This window comes from Durio zibethinus, chromosome 14 (genome assembly GCF_047325235.1).
Source record: "Durio zibethinus cultivar Kanyao isolate XHJ-2024 chromosome 14, ASM4732523v1, whole genome shotgun sequence".
Classification (NCBI taxonomy): Eukaryota; Viridiplantae; Streptophyta; class Magnoliopsida; order Malvales; family Malvaceae; genus Durio; species Durio zibethinus.
The window spans coordinates 24368872-24395859 of NC_143175.1; the positions used below are offsets into that span (position 1 = coordinate 24368872).

Here is a 26988-nt window from a genome sequence, read left to right on the forward strand (position 1 = left end):
CAGAATAAATGACCAACGATTGGTGGGGCTAAAATACAACGTGGCAGAAGAAGAGTTGTTGAGGCTATCAACGGCGGTGGTGGGTGGGACCGAGTTGAAATGGACGGTGGTGGTGGAAAAAACGATGATTAGTCGGTACACCTTTTAGTCACGCCCTCCCCTCCCCCACGTCATCCATTTCTGGTGATTGAGCTGTCCATTAGATTCAAGACAAGTGGCGAATTGTGAGCCACTTATTCTCTTTTTTAAAGGATTTCTTTACTGAGCGTTTTTTTTTTTTCATCATCATTGGAGGGAAGGACAATAATAGTCATAGTAATAGTGGAAGCTGCACTCTTCAAATTATTTAATTAATTTATTAAGAAATAAATTGAAAAGTTAAATACATTATCCATGGTTTGTATACTACTAATAAAACGAGATAGGTGAAAATAATGTAACTTTTTTTAATTATTATTTTTAATAAAAAAATTGTAATATGAGAATAGGAAAAAGATTATAAATATCAAAATTTAAAATTTAAAATTATTAAATATATTTTTTAAAATAATCATAATCTTAAGTTATTTAATTATTATTTAACTAAAAAAAAACTGATTATAGTTCATGGTCCAATAAAAATTATAATATGATAATAAAAAAAGATTATAAATATTAAAAATTTAAATTATTAAATATTATTTTTAAAAATAACCGTAACCTTAAGTTTATTTAATTATTATTCAACTAAAAAATAACTGGTTATAGTTCATGGTCCAATAAAAATTAACTTATCCATTCACTTTTGACAACTACAACGAGAAATATACCCTAATAATTGTAAACTAAAATACATAAATAATGAACTTGGTTTTTTCCAACCAAATTCAACGCTATAACTTTCAGAAACCTAAGTGGGCTTTTTAATAAATAGAGCTGACTACAGATATTTGATCACACAGTCCACTGATCTTAATTTGACAGTGAAAGGAACCATACCTTTTGTAATGTTGGACGGCAATACGCACTTAACTCCCTCCTTTCACCCCCATATATACCCCTACTCCAGTTGTCTTTCGCAAAGGAAAGAAAAACCCTAAGCTTCTGTCTCTTTTTGATTGCTTTTTCATTGAAGTTTCTAAGTAGTAAGAAGAGGCCATGGCTAAGGATATTGAGGTTGGTGGTGAGTTTCAAGCCAAGGACTACCATGATCCTCCACCAGCTCCACTGGTCGATCCGGAGGAGTTGACAAAGTGGTCTTTTTACAGGGCTATAATAGCTGAGTTTATTGCCACGCTACTGTTTTTGTACATCACTGTGTTGACAGTGATTGGATACAGTAGCCAGACTGATACCGCCAAGGGCGGTGAACAATGTGGTGGTGTTGGCATTCTTGGCATTGCTTGGGCTTTTGGTGGCATGATCTTTATTCTTGTTTACTGCACTGCTGGTATCTCAGGTAACTTCTACCTCTCTTTCTTTTGTATTTGACAAGCAAGAAAGTGTTAAAAAAGTTTTAAAAATTACAATAAAATAGCAGATTGACTAACAGTTTAGATAAAAAATGCAGGGGGACACATCAACCCAGCAGTGACCTTTGGGCTTTTCCTGGCTAGGAAGGTGTCCTTGGTCCGAGCCATATTGTACATGGCTGCTCAATGTTTGGGAGCCATCTGTGGATGTGGGCTGGTGAAAGCATTCCAAAAGTCTTACTTCCAACAGTATGGAGGAGGAGCCAACAAACTCGCTGATGGATACAGCACTGGAACCGGTTTGGCAGCTGAAATTATTGGCACTTTTGTTCTTGTCTACACTGTTTTCTCTGCTACTGATCCCAAGAGGAATGCAAGAGACTCCCATGTCCCTGTATGTTTCTAACTTAACCAATTCTAAACCTTTTTTTTTTTTTCCTTTTTATCTCTCAATTAGGCTACAAATTTCTTAAAATTCTCAATTTTGGTTTGATTACAAAATTCATTGACTGTATGATTCTGAATTTGAAATGACAGTAGGAAGTAGATAGACGTAATAAAATGTACAAATTCTACAGAAATTATCCTAGTTACTAATTTTTCTATATTCTAATTTAAGGTCCTGGCACCACTTCCCATTGGATTTGCTGTGTTCATGGTCCACTTGGCCACTATTCCGATCACTGGCACCGGCATCAACCCTGCTCGTAGTTTTGGAGCTGCTGTTATCTACAACCAAGACAAGCCATGGGATGACCAGGTATGAACCTTCACTTGCAAAATTGATTATAATTTTCCCTTCGTTTTTATGGCACTTTTTTTTTTTTTTTTTTAATTTTGATGCTTACGCAATATTTGTAATGTTTGAATTCTTTCAGTGGATTTTCTGGGTTGGACCTTTCATTGGTGCTGCCATTGCTGCAATCTATCACCAATTTATCCTGAGGGCATCTGCTGTTAAAGCTCTTGGATCCTTCAGGAGCAGCTCTGTCATATAAAAAAACAAGCAATAATTCTCCAGCCACAAGCTCAAAAAAGGGTTTCCATGGAGGAATGAATTAAGTATTAACTATGGTCAAGAGGCTTTTTCAGACCATTGAATTTGTAAATTATAATGGAAGGTGTCATGTTTCTCTGTATCTGGCACTTCTTTTTAACGTGCCATCATCCCCCTTTCATTCCTTTTCCTTCCTTTTGTTTTGGTCGTCTTTGGTGTCTCTATGTTGTCGTTGAAAATTTTATAAAATCAAGAACTTTATGTTGCTTTATTTAGATGAGCTTAATTCAATCTTTATCTTTTTTTTTTTCTCTTTTAAATCTGGATGGAAAATGACTTGGGTGGGTGGCGTATGAATGTGGTAAAATTGGCAATTTTATCAATTAAATATTTTCCTGATCAAAATTAGAAAAACAAGGGGCAAGGTAACATTTCACTTATAATTATTATAATATAATTAATCAATTATTAGTTAAAATTATATAAAAATTATCAAAATTTTATAAAAAAAATTACACTTATAAATGATAAATTTTTACATAATTTTTTATTATAATTAAATAATTATATTATTGTAGTAAAAACTTTGATAGTTTCTCACAATTTTAAATTTAATTAATTATATTACAATTAATTTATGTGACATGTTCTTGACAACAAGTAGATCAAACATTAAAATCTAACAATTAATCACTAACAATTCAAGTATTAATAAAGGCTTCACAGCAATTTAAGTACATAAATTATTTAATATAATATAAAACAATGGCAATTCATATATTAATTCAGTCTTCACAGAAATTTAAGTGCGTACTTGTTTTCTCTAAAAAAATAAAATACATGAAACAATTAAGAAAATATTCTCCTAGACGACATCGTTTTATAAGCTCCCTTTGTGCTAGTGATAGTTTTTCCTTACCTGCATCAGTCAAACAAGCGTCCTTCAGTTTTCCATTGAAATCTTCAGACAAAAAAATTGAGACTTTCTTAAGGTAACCCAAAATTTCTCTTATAATTGATTCTTTTTTCATTATCTTCATTATATTTCATTCATATGGGTTTTTAATTTACTCTCTGCCTTGCCAAAAGATCGAAACTTTGCATTCTGTTGTTTATTGGAGTGAATAAAATTCTGTGAAAGATCAAACCAAGTAGAAAAGCAGAGAACTTTTTTTTTTTATTCTTTGCAGTTCAATTCTTATGATTTTGGTTGGTGGGTTCCTTTTAGATCTCATTCCAAGTATTTTGTTCTTCTAACTGAAATCGTGTGGATTTTTAGGAAAAAAAAGCCTTTTAGCTATTATAAAATATAAGATGTTAGGGATTTGAGGAAATATCTTTAATCTAAGAAATAATTTTAGTTTTTCTCTTGTATCTTATGAAGATTTGAATCTTACTTGTTTCTTTGAGGTTAAAGTTTGCATCTTGCTCGTGACCCTTTTGCAAATGGAGCTATAGTTCTTCTATTGAAATGGAATTTCAGGGCCCAACAAGAAATTTCTACTAAAGTGTCAAATCAGAGTTAAGACTGGATTTTCTGGGAAAATTCAGTTGATGATGCCCCTTTCTGTTGAGAACTTAACATCACACTTTATAGCTATAAACCTATAAGTTTGCTTTTGTTAAGTTTAACAATATAATTGGCGTAGTTCCATAATAGTTTTATCAACACCATCAAACAAGTCTGATAAACCTGAAATAATTATTCTTTTTTGACATTAAGGCTATAGTGATGAACTTTCGAGTTTGCAGTTAGTTTAACCTGTTGGGGTTATTGACGTCATGTGCTCCAAATTTTAAACTTTTTCTCCGACCTCAAAGTGCCTTAATTGCTATGACTTACAAGTGAGGTTTTCTTGGATTTCCAGACTTGCAATTATACGTTATAGTCAATCTTGTTCTTGAAAGTTAGTTTTGGCATTTTAGGAGAACATGGAAGTCAATAGGGGTCAAGGCGGAATCCAGCAGTTGCTTGCTGCAGAACAAGAAGCTCAGCACATTGTCAATGCTGCCAGAAATGGTAACCATTCTTTTCCTTATTCATGACAGATTTACCGATTGGACCATTTGAAGTGATTTGTCTGGGTTTAATCTCATAGGTTGATATCTATTTTTGTTCATTTGTATGTCAACCATGCCTGCATGAATTGGTGTGAAACTGTGAATATATGAGACTTTCTTCCCATATAACTGATATTTAAAAGGAGAAAGAAAAGTTGTCCTCTTCATGTCTTCTATGGAAGAGTTGGCTGTATCATTTTTTCTTGTGGTATTCTGCCTGTATGTTTGCATCTCGTTATTTACAGACATAGGTGCTTTCACTTGCATGTACTTGCTTCTGCACGTATGGGTTTTAGGATTCTAGAAGTATATGGTCTGAGGAAATGTTTTTTGGTTCATTATTATATTTTTGCATTTTGAGCTCTGAAGTAGTTTCCCTTAGTTATTTGTTTTCTGAATTTATACCTTTAGCAAAAATGGCTAGGCTGAAACAAGCCAAGGAAGAGGCTGAAAAAGAGATTGCTGAATACCGTGCTCAAGTGGAGAAAGAGTTCCAGAGGAAAGTGGCTGAGGTAAATACTTCTTGAGGGTTGATAAGAGTCAAGCATTCTGACTATTCTTCTTGTAGCTTGTAAAGTGTCTCTTCATATGTCCCTTGAGATTGTTAGAGAGGATTGGAAGCAACTGTTCTCACCCTGCATGTTGATAGCATCAGTTTATTCTCTTAAGCCATTTTCAAGATAGGTTTCAGCTGTTAAGTTCTTTATAAATTTGTTAACTCTCTCTTTTCATGTGTTATGTGGTCATCAAACAGAGCAGTGGAGATTCAGGTGCTAATGTGAAGCGGCTTGAGCAAGAGACTGAAGCAAAGATTCACCACCTGAAAAATGAGGCTGCAAGAATTTCAGATGATGTCGTCCAAATGCTTCTCAAGCATGTAACAACTGTGAAGAATTAAGCCCCTTAGACATGGCAAACATTCAAAATCTGTTATACTGGTCTTTATTTTTTTTTAAAACTTGGTTTGTTTTTTCGGAGGCCTCCTGCATCAGCATGCTGTAATAGTTGCATTTTTATGTTCACTTAATGTCATTATTTCTGAACCTAAACTCATGGTTGAGATCTGATTCCTCTATAGCTACATTATTAGTAATTGCAGTATCTGTAACTAAGGCAGTGATTCTGGAAGAAACTAAAGCAAAATTAGACATACATCCAAATGAACTCAAAGAGAAATTATTTGTTTTGATTCCTTCTACGGTTTCACAGCCACTGCCACCCAAAAAAAAAAAAAAGCACCTTGTTCAAGTATTGATATAAAGTACATTGAAAACAAAGTACCATTTAACATTTTAAACAAGCAAACAAAATCTATGGTGAGTTCCAAGCAAAATCATTTTCCCCGACAGTCCACATGCACTGATCAGAGTCCGCCTGAACAAACTGGGTCCACTTCTTCCATGTACCTTTATCCTTGATGGTGGAGCTACCACCCTGCATATTTATATATTTATACATTTTGACACAATAGTATGGCTTCAATATCACCAGACAGTGACCCTACTTGCACACCAAAATCTTCTTCGAAATCAAACTTTCCATTTCCATAATGAAAGTGTGGGGTCCTAATTTTCTTCCTTCATATATTCTTTCTTTCATAATCGGGCTTCAGATTTAATCACATTGGATTGTAGGAATGACATTTAACTTAAGAATTAATCTTCTCAAAATTGATTTCTGAATATAAAAGGAATAAGATGGATCCTATGCAAATATTTGGTCTTTGGGGGGGGGGGGGTAATGTATCTACAAATATATAGACCAATAGGATTAGATTTTTAGGAGATTTGGGTACCCCAATTGTGGTTTAATGACTCTGGAATTTGGAATAGCTCAAAGAGATTCAGGTTGACTATATAATCGTTTAGCAGTAAAATGCCAGGAATGCTGGCCAAGCAACCACGTGATATGATCGGCTGTTTATAATTTCTAGGATGGTTTGGCAGCAAGCGCACAAATGACACTGAATTACAGTGACACCCAACAAACAAAATTCCAAATTGAAAATTGATTTTCGAGCATTCAAGTTTGTAATGGTTCCTTGTTGTTTTCAGAATTCTGAAATAGCCCCTCCCTTGCTGCCTCTCCATTTATTTGCCAGCAATAAATTTTACGCTGACACATTCAATTCTAAGCATAATTTTGCCGTCTGATTGCAGTTCTTCTTGTGTTTCAGGCTTCCTCTTGTTAAGTATTTACTTCTCACATTCTCAATCTTATGCTTCTTTTTCATAATTTACAAAAAATAAAATCAATAAAAACTCAGTAATTGATATTCAGATCCGGACAATTTTAAATACTAAAAAATTAATATGGGTCGACAAGTTATTAATAAGCCGACTAAGCAAGGCGATTGGACATTTAGTTATCACAACATGTAATAAAATTGTGAAAAGAAATAGAAAAGAAGTTATCCTGAAGTGGATTAAACTTGCAGTCTTACTTTCTTGGTTGTACTTTTGTCTTCTTATTGTGGGAGTGGGAAAGAAAAGCATGAGTAGCAAATGGTAATAAAATTTTGTGAAATTTTTTTTTAATTAAAATTTCTATGATTAAGAAAAAGGAGGATGGTGGTTCTCATTCATTGCTTGGTTGTTTCCATAATCCAAAGTAATGCTCTCTGTTTTGCATTTAGTAATGGCACATCCTATATTGTTTGATGCCAAATTGTCTCATGTAAAAAATGCAGAAGGGAAAGAAAGCTAAATCAGGAGAATGGTAAATGAAATGTATGTCAAATATAAATCTTTTGTTCATTCAGAGATTGAAGAGTAAAAGTGACCCTAACTGACAGTTAATTTGGACAACTTGAATACCTTAGTAGTTTCGAAACATTAACGGTCCGAACCACCGAACACAGTAAAAAAAGGAAACAAACAAAAGGGGAAAAAAATGGCGATACCCACGTTCTTTCGTTATCACCAACCTCAACAACTATCTCGTTCTCTTTCTATTACTCGCTTCAAGTTCAAACAAAGAACTATCCATTTCCATTTCAATTCCATGACAACAAACAAGAAGAAGAGGACAACGACGACAACAAGAACAACAAAGACCCGCCATGCAAATCCTCAAAACAGCCATGTTTCTCCTTCTCCTCCTCCTCATTTCCGCCATTTCCGCATCTGGGTTCGGATCAATGGGTCCCATCTCCGCCGCGTTCGGCGACAACGGATTCTTCTGTGCCATTGATGCCAGCGGGAAACAGGAAGTTATATGTTGGAGCAAAAACAGTAGCTCTTCTTTATCTTCCTCTTCTCCTACTACTACTACTTCATCCTCACTATCATCCTTGGACTCTACTTCTCAAGTTCCTCCAATGGCATCTCTCTCAGGTGGCGAAGGTTTCCTTTGTGGCATCTTAGCTAACACTTCTCAAGTTTTTTGTTGGAGCCTGATGGCGTCAGGTATGGATCTTGGTCGTTCAAATTATAAGACCATGGCTTATTCTTATATAGCTGCTGGAAAGAATCATGTTTGTGGAATTAGAGGGGATTATTTTTCTGATCATGAATCCGGTATCGTTGATTGTTGGGATATTGTAAAGAGTTCTAACAACACTTTAAGTTCAAAACAGAGTATTCTGTTTTATGATCCGAGTATTAGTAGTCTTGCTTTTAAAAATATTGTTTCTGGCGAAGGGTTTAGCTGCGGTGGGATTAGAGAAGGAGGGCTTGTTTGTTGGGGACCAAATGCCGCTATTTTAGGGGTTTCCAATGTTTCCGACAGTTTTTTAGTTTTAGCTTCAGCAAAAGGCTCTATCTGTGGCATCCTGGATTCATCTGGTGAGGTGAAATGCTGGGGTGATTCTGCCTCATTTTCAAATCCTCCTGTTGGGCTCCGTTTCGTGTCGTTGACAGCAGGTGCCCATCATTTTTGTGGGATTCGAGAGGATAATCATGGGGTGGAATGTTGGGGCAATTTCAATTTTTCTTCGGTTCCAAAGCGTTCTGGATTTATGGCATTTGCTTCATCTGACTTCACTACATGCGGTATCAGGGAAGATGATTTGGTTTTGGATTGTTGGTCTATAAATGCCTTCTTGCAACCAGATTATAATCCTCCACTGGAATTGTGCAGCCCTGGTCTTTGTCGCTCTACTTCCTGCAGTGAAGGGGAGTTTGCTTTCAATGCAAGTATTCTAAATGAGCCAAATTTGAATAGCTTGTGTGTTAGGAGAGATTTGCAGATTTGTTCACCTTGTGGATCAAACTGCTCCGAAGGTTTCTTCTTGTCTAGTTCATGCACTAGGAATGCTGACAGAATATGCACAGCTTGCTCTCTTTGCCAAAACAGTTCTTGTTGGGATATTTGTGGGCTCCAATCATCTCCAGAGAAGCACCGGCATCACCTGCTTAGACTAGTGCTTATAGTTGGTTCTTGTGCTACAGGTTTTTTGCTGATATTACTTAGCTGGTGTTTTCTTCCACGTGTTTTTGCTACTAAAAGGGAAGAAGGGACAAAAAAACAATTTAAGTCTTGCGTAGGCAAACCAGAGTTGGATGCTGATACCACTGCTAAGCCATTCCCTCCTCTTTCTATCACTCCTTGCCCAGGGACAGCTCAAATTTTCCGACTTTCAGAGCTAAAAGATGCCACTAATGGTTTCAAGGAGTTCAATGAGCTAGGTAGGGGAAGTTACGGTTTTGTTTACAAGGCTGTGCTAACAGATGGCAGGCAAGTTGCTGTCAAGAGGGCGAATGCTGCCACCATAATCCACACCAACAATCGTGACTTTGAGATGGAACTTGAAATCCTTTGCAATGTGAGACATTGCAATATTGTGAATTTGCTAGGTTACTGTTCAGAGATGGGGGAGAGACTGCTTGTGTATGAATATATGCCGCGTGGTACACTTCACGACCACCTTCATGGAGGGCTTTCTCCCCTGAGTTGGAGCCTTCGTTTGAAGATCTCATTGCAGGCTGCGAGGGGACTTGAGTACCTTCACAAGGAAGTTGTGCCTCCCATTGCCCATCGGGACATCAAGAGTTCAAACATTCTTTTGGATTCAGATTGGGGAGCAAGAATTGCAGATTTTGGACTTCTTACATCAAGTGAGAGGGATCTTGATCTTAGTGGAGACATGAAAAGTGATGTTTACAGCTTTGGCATTGTTTTGTTGGAGATTCTCACTGGAAGGAAAGCTTATGACAGAGATTATACACCTCCGAGTATAGTTGAATGGGCAGTTCCCTTAATTAAACAGGGTAAGGCAGCTTCCATCATTGATTGCTACGTAGCTCTTCCTAGAAACGTTGAGCCTTTGCTTAAATTGGCAGATATAGCTGAGTTGTCTGTTAGAGAAAATCCTAGGGAGCGTCCTACTATGTCAGATATGGTAAATTTGTTGCTGCAAATTGTGAAGGACGGACTGGTCTTGTGATCTTGCCTCCCCTAATTTTTGTGCAAATCTAATGAACAGATTAGCAATGTGCGTAGCTATTTGGAACTGTAAATCAACTTCTTGTACATGAAAATGAGATGCAATGTATTGCTTAATATCCACATTTTCTTTTCAACTCTACATTTTTTTTAGCTATGGATGTTCATACAATAATTTCGGCCTTCCATGTAGCACATTCGACGGCTATTCCTCCCTGTATCATGTTCAAGTTCCTAGTAAGAGTGCTTGTGATGAACTTAGTTTTTTTTTAGGGAAATGGAAGTATTTGATTTTGGTATGATAACATTGTTTATTTCATCAATTCTCAGCTTCATTGAATATGTCAAATTGTCAACCTATCAGCTAGGAACATATATTTCATTCCGCAACCACAAACATAAACAAGCAATGAATACCATATCATCCAATCAATGTCATCATCAATGTGCTGAAAGTAAAAACTGTCATCTAAGTTATGCTGTAGATAAAATTATCTTCTGCTAGCTATGCTTTGAAATTTCATAAGGAGCAAAACCTGTCCCAAGGTTTGGGTAGACCAAAAAGACTATCATGGTGTTGGTTTGCCTCTTGTTATCAGCAGTAATAGATATAAATAAATATTGCTACACTCAGCTATAACAGACATGGTTATGAGCATTTTACCTTTTCATTTCATCATTTTTTCTTTTTTTGCCTAAGGTCTTTATCTCTATCATTTCACTTCGGCTTTACTGCAATTATTTTGGCACTATTTGAATGACTTGAACAGTCTGATGTCTGTACAACCGAATTGTTAATTTTACATGTTCTTAGTTTTGAATTAGAACCCCATGCCTGGGATGGCAAGTTTCACCAATACATATTGGTTGTCACAAAGAGCCACAGAGAAAGCAGAATCTGAGCAAAGAGAGAGTTCAAGCCCGGTTTGGTCGACTTTTGGCCCCACTGTGAATTTATGGGTAGGGAAATCAGGAGAAACCTGTAGAGAAGAAGATGGGACAAAGGTACATGAGAGGCATGAGAGAGATTGAGAGAGGGGAGGGAGATGTTGTTTGAACACCAGGTGTATAGGTATGGAATCCAAGTCATCCAAGCACTCCTAGACAAATCAGTTTCAATGTTAGTGCAAAGAACCTCTGCTTTATGAATAGAAAAGAGGAAAAAAGGATCCCAAAAACCAAACAATAAGGCTCAGTAAGTGTTACTCTGTTGCCTACCTCTTCTCTCTTTCTTTCTCTCCAACCTACAGTTACCTTCTTACTCGAATTCACACAAAAACCCTACTACCTTCACTATGTTTAGAGAGAAAAGCAGGAAAAGAGGTGGCCTTTCAGGTCGAATGATATGCCTTGAGTTTGTGTTAGCTATATGCCAAATTGACTCAAAAGCAAGGGAGGTATGTTCCTAGGGAAAGCAAAGGGGGAAAAAGGGAGGTATGGAGGTAGTCACCTTGAAACCAACTTGATTATGACTGATTAGAAGTTCATCCTAGATATCTCCCTTTTTTTCCTTTCTTTTGACAAGATGACTCTTTTTCTTCGATATATACAGCTCCTTGCCTCCTTTCTCTGATGCAGCTTCTAACATGAATAGATTTCTTTTTCATTTTCACTTGACAGTTCTCAAGTCATAGTCAGTATATATATACGGATAGTCATAGTTACCACTGTTCAAGCGTCGTCATCATTGGTTTTGGAACTTAAAAGTAACATGAAGTTTATATTTAAGGACCTCAAACTATATATAGACAGATATTTATGCATCCACTCATTTTCGTATTCATGGAATCATTTTAGCTTGTACTAACCATATATTGAATGCGTATTTTGTATGCCTGGCTCCCTGTATGCCATTTGCAAAGTCCATCAAGAGTCCGGTGACCTTCGTGAATGGCATGCGAGGAGCCATGCATGCATGCTGCTGGCTTAACCGATTGAAAGATGATAAGAGGGTGGATTTCATTCTCTGGTCAATCTAATTTGCAACAGAGATTTGGATTTCCCTAATAAAATAAGCTTTAGTCATAACCCTCTGAAAACTTCGCAAGACTTAAAGGACTCAGGTAAAATCTTCTGAGAACTCTTGGATTTGTTCTTTATTTTTGCTTGTGACCGGTTCTTTTCTTATCTTATACTGAAGAAGGGAGAATTCTGATGCCTGGGCTACACCAATTTCTATTTTCCTCATTTCCAAGGTATGAAAATGAGTCACAGCTCACAATCTTGGACACAGATATCCACTGACTTAATAGGCTCTCTGGTTCTTACAACATTTATTTCTTACTAAATTAGCAAGGTAAATCTGAAAGAGATACAAGAAAGCTACAGATATTGAAAAATTCAACTAGCAAACTACAATATGCTTATTTTGACCTGAGAAAAAAATGTAAATGTTGAAAAATTGTCATTTTTTTTTTTTTTTTTTTTTGTGTACAATATTTTCGGGACTGTCTTGGAACTGTTCTAATAGTTTCCAAAACATTCATTAGTTTCCCTATCCTAATTCCTTTACTTCTCTGTTGAGACCCCCCCCAGCAGCCCCCCGCCCCCCCCCCCCCCCCCCCCCAAAAAAAAAAAAAAAAAAACAACCCCAAAAGAATAATAGAGCCAGCAAGTCAAGAATATGAACAAGGAAATGTGGTCTTTTGTCCTAACTTGATATTCATCAGATCAGCAACAAGACCAGGTTGAGATATCTGAACTCCTTCGATGTCGACGTCATTAGTCAACATTTTTAGGGCAATTGGCATTTCTGGTCGGAGCCTGGCTGTTTCTTGAACGCACAGGAGACCCACCTTGATGAATCGAACCGCTTCCTCTTCAGGGTAGTTCATACGTACTGTAGGATCCACCAGTTCCAGAAGGCTGTTAGCCCTGTAGATTTCCCAAGCCTGCAGGTTTGCACACATAAAGTCAACATGCTAGTAATTTACTGTCTGGAGAATATATGAATATATGCTGAAAATGAATTGAAAGCTTTAGGTTTCCTGCATCAATGTTGGATTCATGAATAACAGTACCTTTTGAACCAGGTAATGTTCACCATGCTCTAAATCAAAATTTACAACTGTCTGCCCGCTGATAATTTCCAGAAGTAGTACCCCAAAACTGTAAACATCTGTTTTTCGTGTCAAACGTCCACTGATGGCATATTCTGGAGCAAGATAGCCTCTATCTCATTTTGCCATTGCAAGAAATTCCATTAGCCATGGTACTTCAAGGAGTATAAATTCAACCACAGAAGAGATATTCATGAAGGTAATGGGAAGAACCAGCAAATTTCACTTACAATGTGCCAGCAACATGGGTACTAATATGAGAAGCATTGTCTCTTAGAATTCTCGAAAGCCCGAAATCTGAAACTTTTGGTATCAAATTCTGATCCAGAAGTATGTTACTAGCTTTAATATCTCTGTGCACAATGTGAGGCTCAACTTCCTCGTGAAGATAGGCAAGCCCTCGTGCCACTCCTAATGAAATAGTTCGCCTTGCTTCCCAACCAAGTTTCATCCTGTTTTGCTCTCCGCCTATTAATCAAGAACACATAGCAACCAAAATTGTCTGATAAAAATCTATTTATTTGTTCAGTATCTGATGAATTCTGGGCATTGTACATTGTTTAATACATCAATTGACTTTCTTTATTATCAGATTGATAAACAAACTTTTACCTAGTAAGATCTGCGCCAGACTATTATTTTCCATGTAATTGTAAACCAAGAATCTATTAGCTCCATCCACGCAGCACCCCTTAAGTGTAACGAGGTTTTCATGTTTAAGATTGGCAAGTGAAATTATTTCAGATACAAACTCTCTTTCCCCACGCATCGATTCGAGTTCAACTGAAAGCATTTTTATAGCCACATTAGTACCATCTCTAAGCAAGCCCTACAAGCCAAAACCGAAACTTACATCAGCATTTGTTTAAGAAAATTAACCAGAATTTTCTGTTCAAGGCAAAGAAGTAACCTTGTAGACAGAGCCAAAGGCACCTTCTCCGATCTTGTTTGAAGCAGAGAACCCATTAGTGGCAACTTTCAGCTCACTATAAGAGAAGACAGTAAAATTCTGATAATTTTCTCCTTCGATTTCTGTATATGCAGAAAGAAAAAAAAAAAAAAAAACGACTAATGTTGAATACTGAAGAAAATTCAATGTTGGACACCAAAATCTTAATCTTTGCATCAGAACAAAATAGTCAAAGGTACAAGAAAGAGATAAACACCCAACATTTACCCGCTCTTCCTATATCGATGGGGGTTTCTGATGCAGAAGAAAAACAATTTGAGAAACAGGAACTGAACTTCATGTCTTCGGTCTGCCTGGAAAGTGGGAACCTCGAATTTTGCCTTTTTTTCTTTTGTTCAGAAAGCTCAATTCAAGATGTCAATGTCTACGTTACTTGGAGACAAGTATCAGCTAAACGGAGGAAGGAAAGAACACAAGTACTTGAGTACATAAAATGGAAGAGAAATGAGAACACAAGCTTTTATGGCTATGGATTTTGACTTTTTAAAACTAAGAATTTGGAATCATTCTCCAGGACAAATTTAGAAACTACTAATAAAAAATTAAGTTGAACATAATAGACAAGAAACAAGTTGGGTTCGGTTGGGCTGTAGATTCAACTAACTACAATAAGTTTATCCCTCCATTTTTTTTTATCTCATTTCATACGCATGTAAAATCTGAGAAATATCAACTTACTTTTTCAAGCTTGAAACAGGAAAAAGAAGATCCATATGCATCAACCCACCAATGGAGACCTAATATCTAATTGCACCCGCCTATAATTAATCAATTACAATTTAAAATAATATGAAATTCATCAAAATTTTATATAAAATTTATATTTATACGTAATAAATTTTTACATAATTTTTAGTATGATAAAATAATTATAAAATTCGTCTACTTATGTAATTGACTAATCACTACTACAATTTCAAAAGGATATTGCCAGGAAAGAGCCAAACCCAGCTAAACGTCCAGAATAAAATGCCGGCCGAGACTGTTAATTGAAGTCATATTCCTGATTAGTTCATACATATTTTCTTCTTCATTTTTTTTTAAATTGTTGATTAGATTTCAAAATGTCAATGTTTCAGTAATAATTACACGGAATCCCTAGAGAAAGTCTCGTGAATAAAATTTCAAAATTTCAAAATTTCAATGAGGGTGTCGTGCGCAAGAGAATTCATTTCTGTACCCCAAGAATGAATTCGTATTGATGGTGTGATCTAAACAGAAGTCGAACCTCAAAGGCAGGCTATCACGCTTCGAAATCAAGACGTAACACAGTCATATTATTTTAAAAAAAAAATTTAAAATAATATGAAGCCTTTTTTTTTAAATATTTTAAAATTTTTTAATAAAATAATTTATCAAGTAAAATTTATATCTTTAATCCAACTGATAATATATCTCTATATATCCAAATACAAACCATATAAAATACAAAATTATCTTTTAAGATCTCATTGGTCAACATATTCTACGACGATTAAGTAATCTTACCCATTTCATCTTTTAACTTCACACAAGACTAACCAAATTTATCACTTAGTCTTCTGTAAAGAAAAAGTAAAAGGAGAATGAGCAAACCACAGCTCAGTAAGTATAAGCTCACATACCTTACTAGATCAAGTATCGTTTTCTTACACATCATATAGATAATTCAAAACTTATCAAATCATAATATCAAAACATTTCAAGATCATCGTTTTGTCAAATATTTCATAAATTCATAAATCAATGTCAAAATATATTACTTCATAAATCATTACAAAATATCTTATCATTCAAATATCATAATCAAACTAAATCATGGATCAATCATTAAAAATCATTGCAAATCATCATCATCATAAATCATCATTATCATTCAAATCGTTAGCTACGGTCACTGTTATAACCCGTGACATTGGCCGTATCGATAATTTCATTCTCATGATCATTGCTAACTATTATAACCCGTTAGCCAGGGCTTACGCTAACTACTATTACCCGTTAGTCAAGGTCGTATGATCATGTCTTTGCTAACTACTATTACCCGTTAGCCATGGTCGTAGAACTAGTTCTGGTGTCGATGATCCCACTTTCCAGGGATATAAAAACGTAGCTATCATAAAATTATTCTTTAAACATAAATCATTTTTTCATTTCATTCATAAGCATGATCCATCATTTATATAGAGAAACACAAAATAATCATATGCTTGATCCTATTTTCATACATTGAAAATAAAGATATAAAACATTCTTTCATTTAGAAACATATATATATACATAGATTCAAAAACAAGCAAAGTGTGTGATATTTTACTTACCTCCATTCGATTCCACCACTTAATTTTTCTCCCAAAATAATTAATGGCCTATCCAAGATCATTTCAACATATCAGAATTTAATCAACCATTTTTGAGACCATTTATACAAAAATCAACTAAGTTACACAAAGGGTTAACTTAACTAATTAATACTGATAGCCTGACGTCTTTTCATTAAAATAGTCATATCTCAACATATCCAAATCGGAATTATGATCTCTTTAATGCGTTAAAAACTAAACTTGATAAGCTTTCTAACCATATATGGCACACCTCGTAATTCCTTGTAGATTAATTATAACAATTTTTTAAATCTACGTCATATACTGCTGCCAAACAGCCTGTATACCTTTTAATAAAAACTATACATTTATTCATAGGAAACTCTAAATTCAATTCCGCTTGTTTCATTGAAAAGTAGACTCAATAAGCTTTCTAAACATATATGGCTTAATCTGTACATCCTTGTATACAAATTAAGGAAAATTTCGAAATTCAACCCTAATGCTGCTGTCTTACAGCCTGTATATCCTTAAGTTAAAATTAGACAACTCTTCATAAAAAACTCGAATTTGACTTTCGTTTGTTTCATTAGAAACTAGATTCAACATGCTTTCTAATGATATATAATAATTACAGCAATAATCTATCCATTAATATAAAATTCAATTTCAATTTATTATTACAGGTTACAACATCTCATCCAAAAATAGAATTTTTCCTTAAATCTTTAAAAACTCAAATCTTTACTTTCAGTCTTCAAACTCTATTCAATAATCATCAATAAATCTTAAGAACATGAAATAAATAAAGCTTAGTAATTTACCAAAATAGATCATCAAGATTAATGAAGGATTTCATGATTTTTCTTGGTTTTTTTCTCAAAATTTCAACTCCAAATAATAGTAATCAACTTGATATTTCTTTTCAAATAAAAAGATGGCATGTACTAACCTTTAAGGGATTAACTTGATTATAGACTCTGATTGTGAATCTCCAACTTGATTTTTCATATTCTCTAACCCTAAAGAAGAGGAAGAAGAATTCTATTTCTTTTTTGTTTCACGATAATTAAATTTTTTTTCATCTAATACTTCAACTTTTTTTTTTTTTTACTAAATAATATCTTAATAAATTTATAGACTTTAGTATTAGTTTAGCTCAATTATTATTTGGGCTAGGATATTACACAGACAAGAAACCATGAACTGGTTTTGTACATGGTCAGATAATGTCATTGGGGAAACAAACATTGGTAAGTAATCCAGGATTCTAATCCAAACCTTGCTAGGATTCCTCCTGCCCTTAGCCTTTAGCCTGACTGGTTCAAGAGCTTAATTCAATTTTTCGGTCATAATAGCTACTTTGAAACTAGCTTGACTGCCTTCTAACTTTAAGTGTAAAAAGAAAATTGGGTTTGACAGCTTATTCTATTTATTAAAACATGTCAAATATCAAAGCTTTATTTAATTTCAAAAAAAAAAAAAAAAAGGAGAGAGAGAAAGTGTCAAACTAGAGTATTCAACATAAAAGAATCCCAAATTTTGAATTCAATTTTATTACTGATTCGAGAAATTGTTGAATCCATCTTGGCTCAATAAGTTGCTAAAAACAGTTGAGTTCAAAGTGCCTTACAAAGTACTACAATTCAAGTCATTGTTTTCAAGCTTATTTAATGAAGAACTATGTTCATATTTATTTACTTCATTTTCTAATATGAAGCTTATATATATAATTAAAAATTTTGCCAGCTTGAGCTTTTAGTTTTTAATTATTAAGATTTAAATAAATAAATATATATATATAATCAAAATTAAAAGGACCTTTTTATTAAATAAAAAGTAAACAAAAGCCTATAGTTGCTGTTTTTATTATCTTTAACCATTTTAAAATAACTTCTTAAATGAAGGAATCACAAATAAGCTCATAAATAAATCATAGGCTGAAATAAAAAAAAAAAGTTTCTGAATTTTATCATTTCATTTAAATAAATTTTTATATTTTTATTACACTCAAATAAACCCTTAAATTTTAATTTACATCCAAATAAATTCATAACTTTTAGTTTGTATATAAACACACATTTAACCTTTATTTTATATCTAAATAAGTTTTTAATATAAATAAAATTTTTTATTTGAAATAAGAGTTTATTCATATACAAATAAAAAAAATAAAGATTTACAATAAAAGTGTAAGGGTTAATTTAAGCATGTGAAATAGTTTATAGATTTTTTTAATATTTTAGCTTAAATTATAATTTGTTGTTAATTTTACTTTTACTTTTTGGAAACTGAAATGCAAAAAATGCACAAATATGAAATGAATGCATGACATATTTTAAGTAATTCTTGATTTTGATTTTTTCATTATTTATTTGTATACTTTTATAAAAAAAAAAAGGTAAAAAATAAAAAAATAAATGAACAAAATATTCACAAAATTTTTTATAAGCTTAAAGGGGCCAAATAAATCAACAAGCAGTGTACAAATTTAAAAATATTTTTTTGTTGGGTTTTATTAAGCGAGATTAAAGATGTTAGGTTTGAACTTGTTGACTAATCGGAATACAAGTAGAAGGGCTTGAAAAGTTTTACTAACTGGAAATTTGGCCGTTTTATAGGTAATTTGATTGGCTTATACGTCCCTCCGCAATTGCAAACAGAAAGTGCCAAGCTTGTCTTCATGACCAGGCTGGAGGACCAAGGCTGGCACCAAATGGAAAAACACTAACTAATGACAAATAAAAGATACACTAATAAATGTGAACATTATCAAGAGAAAGAAAAGCTAAACAGGTCAAGTTTTGGAGGTAAAAGCGAAACAATCTGTTTTTCTCAACATAAAATGCCATTGTGATTTGTGCTGGTACTTAAAATCATAAAAAAATTATAAATTTAACACTATTAATTTGATCAATAAACCACGTGGTTTTGACCTGTTAAACCCTTTTTCATTGAGAAGGGAACATACATATTTTGATTGTCACTGCCCAGAGGTCAACACAATGATTTCATTGCTGTGATTTACCTAGAATTATAATATTTTGGAGTGAAAGATAGGTAAAACAATTAAGTATAACATGATAGTGTGCTATTAGTATTAATTGCATTGCTATGTTCCATCATCCAAGAGTATGCAGACAAGCTGTTGGCCCTTTTCTTTTTTTTTTTCATTGTTTATTGATCTTAACAGGCAAAGCAGTTAGCTGCTTTGGTGTCATGACCCAACATCCCTGGGGGAAGATTGCAAATTCTATCAACCTTTTGCTTTATTCATAAAATTCAATCTCAGAGTTTGATCAGTTGCAACACTTTCAAATCTCTCCTGATCATGCCCTTGGATCATATGGCTAAGCTTCATTTTGCAGTTTTTTAAGCCTTTTCCAGGCTATGGATTAGAAAAATTGAAGCAATAAAATATTAGAATAGTAGATTTTTAAAGAAACTTTGAACTACAAGTTGCCTGCCGACAGGATCTTAATGTTCGAAATTGGCAAATGAATTTTTTTAACAAAAAAAAAGAAAAAAAATTTGATTGGTCACATTCAGGGGACCAAAGCACTCAGCAGCCTCTCAACACTGTAATGGCGGTGGTCATTTCAGCCTATGACAATATAAAACTGCACAGTAAATTTGCATAAGATATGGAATTATTTGAAGTTTTCCTCTTTTATCTGGCATCATCCATTTCCCATTAGAGTCGTTATCAAAGGACATGTGGTAGGCCATTATATACAGAAAATTCAATTATTAATTTGACTTTGATTTTGATATTATTATTAGTAAGGTATCACAGTTTATGAATGACTTCAGCAGGGGAGGCCGTGACCCAGCAAAAAGATTGTGAATTTGTGATCTCAAATACTGTTATTTGTCAAAAAAAGAGAAGAAAATCATAAACCTCTAGAAAAGAAAGCAAGAAAGAAAATCATGATTCTTGCAAATTATATTTAATTTCTTGATTGCAGGGTGTTATTGGGTATCTGCAGTCTTCAAATTTGTGGAACAGGCCTGCGCTGAGATAGGCTGAAGGGGGCAGTGGAGAACACTTGTAAGGCATATAAAAATACTTCAATTTTGATCAAACTTTGACTGGCTTGGACTTGGAAAACATATAAACTGAAAATGAAATATATTATACATCAAAATTTCTGACATAACCAGCAGCTTTCACCAGGTGGAGATTTGATCCATTTCCTTTTATCAGAAACGTTTACACATTGTTCTCCAATTATGTCTATTTTTAAATGATTGAATTTAATATTTCTACACTCCAAAGAGAATTTATTAGGTTTTATTTGAATGATCGATTAAATTGATTATAATGAAATTAAAAATAATAATAAAATTTATTATAATTATAACTAAAAAAATTTAATAAAAAATTTATATTAATTTAATTTTATTAAAATTAACGTTTATATTCAACTGACAATCCAATAAATTTAATCTCAACGGATGTGCTGTAAGATCTAAACAGCTCCTAGGACGGGTCTGAACCAGTACAGCCAGCTAAAAAAGTGAAAGCCTACTACAATCTTCCCGCCCACAACAGAGTTCCTATTGCTAAGACTTCGTAGCTAAGATTAAATCAGACCACTAATCTGCTACGTGCTTCTTCATGGGAATACAATCTGAAACCGACCAAAGTTGGGGTATTTTTGTCATCAAAGTACTTTCCCTAATGTATCGTAAACCCATTATAGAAGGCGGTTTGCTTTAGCACAATCTCCATCTCTCTGTCAATGGTGGTTTGGGTGGAGCTTTACTCAAACCCATTATACCCATCCAAAGATTCTCTCTATTTGTTTATCTTTCCCTTCTCTTCCTCTCGCCCTTCGCTTCCCTTTCCCTAACGAAAGGAAAAACAGAACATATAACAAACCCTTTTTGTTTCTTCTCTTCTCCTTCCTGTCCCAAACAACTTTTTTCTTTCTTTTTTTTTTTTTGTTGGGTTTTGAGGGAGAAACAGGAAAACGCAAAAATATTTACATGAAATTGGATCCAATTTTGTTATAAAATTCCTTCCTTTATAAATATTTCCTTTTATATTCCAAATAACGGCAAAAAATTCATGGGGAACATCGGAAGTAGCGGATTAAATGGCCGGCGAAGGCATGGCAGCCGGCGAAACCACCCTCCGCCACCTCCTCCAACACAGCCACAACCGGAAATCCCCGCCAATCGTTATGTCTTTGCCGCCGCCACGCCGTATCCACCTCAATACCCGAACACGAACCCGCCCCAGTACTACCAGTACCCTGGCTACTATCCGCCTCAGCCGCCGGTGCCATTGCCGCTTCGGGCTCCATACGATCATCATAATCGGGGTGGGCCCCACATAGATCCCGCCAATTGGAGTAGGTATGCTTACGGACCAATGATGCCACCGCCTCTGGTGCCGCATATAGAGCATCAAAAGGCGGTGACGATAAGGAATGACGTTAATTTGAAGAAAGAAACTTTGAAATTGGACTCTGATGAGGAGAATCCTGGGAAGTTCTTGGTTTCTTTCACGTTCGATGCTACCGTTGCTGGAAGGTATAAAAATTCTATCTTTTTGGTTAAATTTTCAAGTTTTTGTTATCTATGAGAATTAGTTGCTGTAGCTGTGAATATGGGTTGCTTTTGATTAAAATTTGCTCTGAGGATACAATTGACGTGATTATTTTTAAATGCTATTTTCTTTTGGAGAGCTTGAGATGTAATCATGTCAAATTAGACGGATAAGTGTCTTACAATTGCAGAGAAGAGATGCAATTTTTAGAGGGATCAAGGTTTGCCCTGTGATTCTAAGAATAGAGATTATTTGGAATTCAATGAAAGATTATTAGGATATTTTTTGTTCACTCTTTAAGTATCGGTTTTGTAGTTTCTCAGCTATGTTTGGAGGTTTTAAGGTTGCCTTGTTTCTATGGGGTCTGACTGTGATTAAGGAACTAGGTTGTTTGTATGTTATTTGAAACTTTGAATATACTTTAAACTAGATGCCAAGATGACAGGAAAAGGGAAGAAAACTAACGAAATGGTGTTTCATCACATTAGTGGTGTTTTGAGGACTCGCCCACTCTGTGTGTCAGATTGCAAGCTCTGTGATTTTCCTTTTTTACTTGATAGTGAAAATTTCAATAGGTTTATTGTGATTAAAACTAGAGTGATGTTGATATTTTGTGAAATTTCGGCATCCTAGTAATCAGATATAGGAACTTCTAAACTAGAGTAAAACGACGGAATGGAGAGCTCTATGCTTTTGTTTTAAGGAGCTTTGAAGTAGATTACAGAAAAGAAACACGAATGGTTAGTTGAAGTTCAACACAACTTACATAGAAAGCATTAGCTGGCTGAATTTCTTGTAAAAATGTACTAAGACATTTCAAATCATCCTTTCCTTTTGCACTTTCATTCTTCTCTCCATTGTAGAGTTTCAGTTTTTAGGTGAATAGTGTTGTGTCTCTGATACAGTTCTTAACTTTGCTCTGCAAACAGGATGACTGTTATTTTCTTTGCAAAAGAAGGTGAAGACTGCAATCTGACACCAATGAAGGAAAGTGTCCTACCACCAGTAACTGTGCCTTTTGAACAAGGTCTAGGACAGAAGTTCAGGCAGCCCTCTGGAACTGGGATTGATTTTGCTATGTTTGAGGAGTCAGAATTACTGAAAGTAGATGAGGTGGGTATCTATCATCTAGCAGTGAAAGCAGATGCATTGCCTGTCAATCAGAATGGATCAGATGGAAACCAAGTGTCAGGAGCCATGAATTCTCAGATAACCCAGGCTGTGTTTGAGAAGGAGAAGGGTGAATACCAGACAAGAGTAGTGAAACAGATTCTGTGGGTTAATGGGATGAGGTATGAGCTGCAAGAAATATATGGAATTGGAAATTCAGTTGATAATGATGTTGATGCAAATGATCCTGGAAAAGAATGCGTTATTTGCCTTTCAGAGCCTCGGGACACAACTGTTCTTCCCTGCAGACACATGGTAAACACTGTCACTCACTCTATTCTCTTCAGTTCCCTTTTCCTTTGGTCTTTTGCAACATTAACCTTATAGACAAGAAAGCAAGGGTGAGACCAATCGGTTGGCCTAAACCAATGAATAAATCTTGCACGCGCTAGTAATAACTTGTTTTCTTTTGCAACAGTCAGAAATACTTGCCTATTACAGAATGTTATCGTGGTTGTGGATCTCACATGAATGGTCGATTTAACCAATTTTTAGTTTCAAAACCATTTGCCCCCTCATCTTCCTTCATAAAGAAGACAGAGAAATGGAGTAATGAAAATATTATATGCTTCTAGCCGATTACTGATTCAATTTTGTTGTTTATTATGCAGTGTATGTGCAGCTCATGTGCGCAGGTTTTGAGATGCCAGACTAATCGCTGCCCAATTTGTAGGCAACCTGTTGAGAGGCTTTTGGAGATAAAGGTCAACAATGGCCCTGATGAATAAGATGAGAACATGTTTCTTGGACTATCTTCCTGTATAATAGTAGCTTGTTGTTGTCTTTTTTTTTTTCCCCTTCTCTTATCACTTCTCATTTGCCCTTTTGTCCTCTCTTTTGTTTTACATTTCAGGCGTTTCCAATAATCAAACAGGAAGTTATAATCAATTATGCTACATGGTATGAATGAATTGCTCGAATTTCATACAAAATATATTAGCGAAATAGATGGCAAATGAATTTGCTTCATGTTCTACTTCATTTACTTTTTTAGATGCTAATGAAGAATTTACATTAACTCATTCTAGGATAGATACTTAGCTGTATAACTGGCTGTCTAAATTTTTGGGGAACCTGTTAAAATCAATCCTGAGAATAGTCATCAGCCTTGAATTTCATGACTCTGGTCTGGACGTACATGGCAATTTTAGTGTGACAGTAGTTTTGTCAGGTTTCTGTACAGTAAAACGGAAGTCTAAACGAGGTCATTGGTGTGATGCAGCCGACAAAACATGGGTTTTTGTTTTGCCTAATTTCTTTGGGATGATCAGTTCAAAACTGACAGCAAACAAGGACTTTCCGCGTTGTCATTTTGCGTTCCGCGTTAAAAAAAAGGGATGTGCTTAGTTAGCCTGTTTCTTTTATGGGGCCACACCTTGTAGACTTGTTCATTCTCTCACAAACCGGTTCAAAATTGCCCAAGCATGGCAACAAGCATTTGTATGTCCAACGGGCTTGTGCATCTTTAAGAGGTAAGGACAAACATTAATTGGCTCTTCTTCATTCAACAACATTAGCTGGAGATAAAAGGACAACAATTCTACTGTAGTAAAAACTAATTTCAACAAAACAAAGGTGAGTAATTAAGCAGTAAGCACACAACAGTTTGTTCAGCAAACTAGAGATTACAGTGGTTGCTTATTTAGTATAGTGCTCAACCACAAAAGCAACTTGATTTCCTCCCAACATCAATACACGAGATGAGGAAGATAGATGACAACAACCGATAACAAGTAGACAACAATAATAGCACACGCAAGCAGTAATAGTACATAGACGACGACTCATGACTCAAACAATACAGTACCTAAAACAAGAGTCCACCAGATCGGTGGTTCTCTAATCTACCCACCACTGATGGACGTAAACACCAGTTCTTCTAAGGGCCTTGAAGAGGTCCATGCAGTCTCCCTTTACCACTCCGCTGTCGTCACGGTCTGGACAGTGAAGAAAAAGCTCATCAATGAAACATATGATTCCACTTTCAAACAAATCTGAGAGAAGTTTTAACTCCACTGCGCCTGCATTCATCTTCAGAACCACAAAGTCTGCATATAGTACTGTATCTTTAAACCAGAGAAGAAAGTCAAACCCTTCATCTTCAACAAATGGATCTAAATCATCAACAATATCAGAACCTGTGGAAGCCTTATTTCCTGAACTGGCTGTAGCTCTATTTCCAGCAAGGCCTGGGTGATAAACAAAGTTGATACCAGGCCCTTTGACATAGGATAGCATTACCGAAGTATTATGATCAACGAAATAAACATTAAAGGCTTTGTAATCCACAGGATAAGATGGTAAGAACCAACTTGTAACATTGGAGGTCAAATGCTCACCCGCCCCAATATCAATATAGACCAATCGTTGCTTAGAAGATACGTTAACAAACTTGGGCAAATAAGCAATACTTTTTTCAGACCCAATTGGTTTGTCCTCCAAAAGAGGCTCAATATTATCCAATATAGCTTTGTTGTTTGTCATAGATGGGCAATCGGCAGGAAGACGATACTGCTCAAAGTACGTGGTATTTTCCAGTTTCTTTTTGAATACAACCAATGTAAACTCATTCACATGATCAACATGCACAACACTGGAAGCTTTCAGTAGCGAAGAAACTGGAGTAGCAGACCTAATCAAGCTAGTAGGGTCTGACCCACTAACACCAACGACCAAAGCCCCAATTCCACCGGGCCTAAGGACACGCTCAATCTCAAGCACAAGAAGAGCTGGGACAGAAACCTTATCTAGATCCCTGGATAACACAAAATCATAAGAATTGTCCTCATAATCAAGCTCATAAACAAACTTCTTATGCTTAAGAGAGAAAAAGGGGTGCCTATAAACCCCAGTAACAGCAGAGAATCCCAGGTCTCTCAATGCCACAACAGCTGACACTGAGCCTTCACCAACACAGAGAGCTTTTGCACTGTAACTCAACATTTGCTTTCCCATTAGCTCTCTAACCACGCTGGTTGTCAACTTCCTATCTTCCTCGCAGTGAACCGATCCAAATGAACCCCAAACTTTGGAGAACAAAATGGTGCCTGGAAACATAAATGGACCTAAAGATCCAGGTTCAAGGGCACAGTCTGCTGAGGTAGAAAGGGTATACAACATCTCTGGATGTGCCCCAGATATGATTTGCAGTAAAGGAACAATTGACAAAGTAGCAGCAAGCATGAAAGCGCGTAAAAGCACACGCCTAGCTAAAGACCCATGAAGGATCATCAACATAAAGGTCTTAAAATCCATGGTCTTAACGCTTTCAAACTCACTAGGCAGCAAGACAGATCCAATCTTTGATATAAAAGAGACCGTTGTTTTTATCAACTAAAATGAGAAATCAAGAGAAACTGAACCCAACACAAAACAAGAAAACAAATTTAGCGAGTGCAAAACCTGGAGGATGTGTGATTTCCACCCACAAGGAGACCCATTGATCTTTGAGCAGTTAACCAAACCTTCATTGGAACTCTTTTTCTTGGCTTCATTTCAAACAAAGTTTCCTCCATTTTGCCCCCTGGAAACATCCCCAAGACTCAATCTTTAACTGCTCTACATTACATCCTTTGATGAATTAGCTTCAATCTCAATCTGGGTTTTCAGCTTTTGATTGAAACAAAGAAAAATGCCAGGAAAAAAAGAAAACTGTCAGTGCGTTTTTTTTTTTTTATGAGGTGCTTCCTTGCTTGAGTGGAAGTAAAGTGAAGAAGTAGCTAATGCTTTATTTGCTCGATCAATGACGAGTAAAACGTGATAGATCTGGATCTATAATATACAGCGACACCACTAGCAGCTAAGCAAAAAAAAAGAGTGTGGGGAGTGGGGCCAAGAGGAAGATGCTTCGATGACCTGATGTTCGGATTACGTGGCAGCACAGGTAGCTTCAAATGTGAAAGGATTTGGCACACTGGCCAATATCTGAGAGACTTGCAACCAATTATCATCTGACAAAGCCCGTGGGCTATGGACCCCTCCACATGATTTTCGACTTTTCTTCTATTGTTTATTGGAGTGGGCGCCTGGCTGGCG

The 26988-nt window shown here is 35.4% G+C and overlaps 5 protein-coding genes and 1 pseudogene across 9 annotated transcripts; 4 read left to right on the plus strand and 2 right to left on the minus strand.

Moving 5' to 3' along the window:
* Positions 1-942: 942 nt before the first annotated feature.
* LOC111293948 (aquaporin PIP2-2-like) lies at positions 943-2719 on the plus strand. The gene is made up of 4 exons (XM_022887027.2): positions 943-1438; positions 1550-1845; positions 2071-2211; positions 2330-2719. Exons 1-4 carry the CDS (start codon positions 1138-1140, stop codon positions 2447-2449), a joined length of 858 nt encoding a protein of 285 aa, XP_022742762.1. The 5' UTR covers positions 943-1137; the 3' UTR covers positions 2450-2719.
* Positions 2720-3289: 570 nt separating this feature from the next.
* LOC111293950 (V-type proton ATPase subunit G-like) lies at positions 3290-5558 on the plus strand. Of its 3 annotated transcripts, none has more exons than XM_022887028.2 (4): positions 3290-3440; positions 4375-4468; positions 4921-5021; positions 5264-5558. In XM_022887028.2, the coding sequence occupies exons 2-4, from the start codon at positions 4381-4383 to the stop codon at positions 5405-5407; spliced, it is 333 nt and encodes a 110-aa protein (XP_022742763.1). In that variant the 5' UTR covers positions 3290-3440; positions 4375-4380; the 3' UTR covers positions 5408-5558. The 3 variants fall into 3 exon arrangements, with proteins under 3 accessions (XP_022742763.1, XP_022742764.1, XP_089600173.1); XM_022887029.2 differs by having other exon boundaries at positions 3396-3440; positions 4317-4468; XM_089744047.1 differs by lacking the exon at positions 3290-3440 and adding an exon at positions 3533-3661.
* A 1597-nt stretch (positions 5559-7155) lies between these two features.
* Positions 7156-10168, plus strand: LOC111293945 (serine/threonine-protein kinase-like protein CCR1 pseudogene; annotated as a pseudogene). Its single transcript, XR_016327265.1, has one exon. The product of XR_016327265.1 is annotated as a serine/threonine-protein kinase-like protein CCR1 pseudogene (transcript).
* A 2320-nt stretch (positions 10169-12488) lies between these two features.
* On the minus strand, positions 12489-14459 carry LOC111293951 (putative serine/threonine-protein kinase). Of its 2 annotated transcripts, XM_022887030.2 has the most exons (6): positions 14131-14457; positions 13864-13985; positions 13566-13782; positions 13184-13421; positions 12915-13065; positions 12489-12785 (listed from the first exon to the last, which is right to left on the minus strand). In XM_022887030.2, the coding sequence occupies exons 1-6, from the start codon at positions 14201-14203 to the stop codon at positions 12510-12512; spliced, it is 1077 nt and encodes a 358-aa protein (XP_022742765.2). In that variant the 5' UTR covers positions 14204-14457; the 3' UTR covers positions 12489-12509. The 2 variants fall into 2 exon arrangements, with proteins under 2 accessions (XP_022742765.2, XP_089600172.1); XM_089744046.1 differs by having other exon boundaries at positions 13864-14459.
* A 6329-nt stretch (positions 14460-20788) lies between these two features.
* On the plus strand, positions 20789-23841 carry LOC111293947 (putative E3 ubiquitin-protein ligase LUL2). Its single transcript, XM_022887025.2, has 3 exons — positions 20789-21767; positions 22713-23208; positions 23565-23841. The coding sequence occupies exons 1-3, from the start codon at positions 21301-21303 to the stop codon at positions 23679-23681; spliced, it is 1080 nt and encodes a 359-aa protein (XP_022742760.1). The 5' UTR covers positions 20789-21300; the 3' UTR covers positions 23682-23841.
* Positions 23842-24680: 839 nt separating this feature from the next.
* LOC111293946 (peptide upstream protein) lies at positions 24681-26349 on the minus strand. Its single transcript, XM_022887022.2, has one exon. The coding sequence runs from the start codon at positions 26206-26208 to the stop codon at positions 24793-24795; it is 1416 nt and encodes a 471-aa protein (XP_022742757.2). The 5' UTR covers positions 26209-26349; the 3' UTR covers positions 24681-24792.
* Positions 26350-26988: the final 639 nt, after the last annotated feature.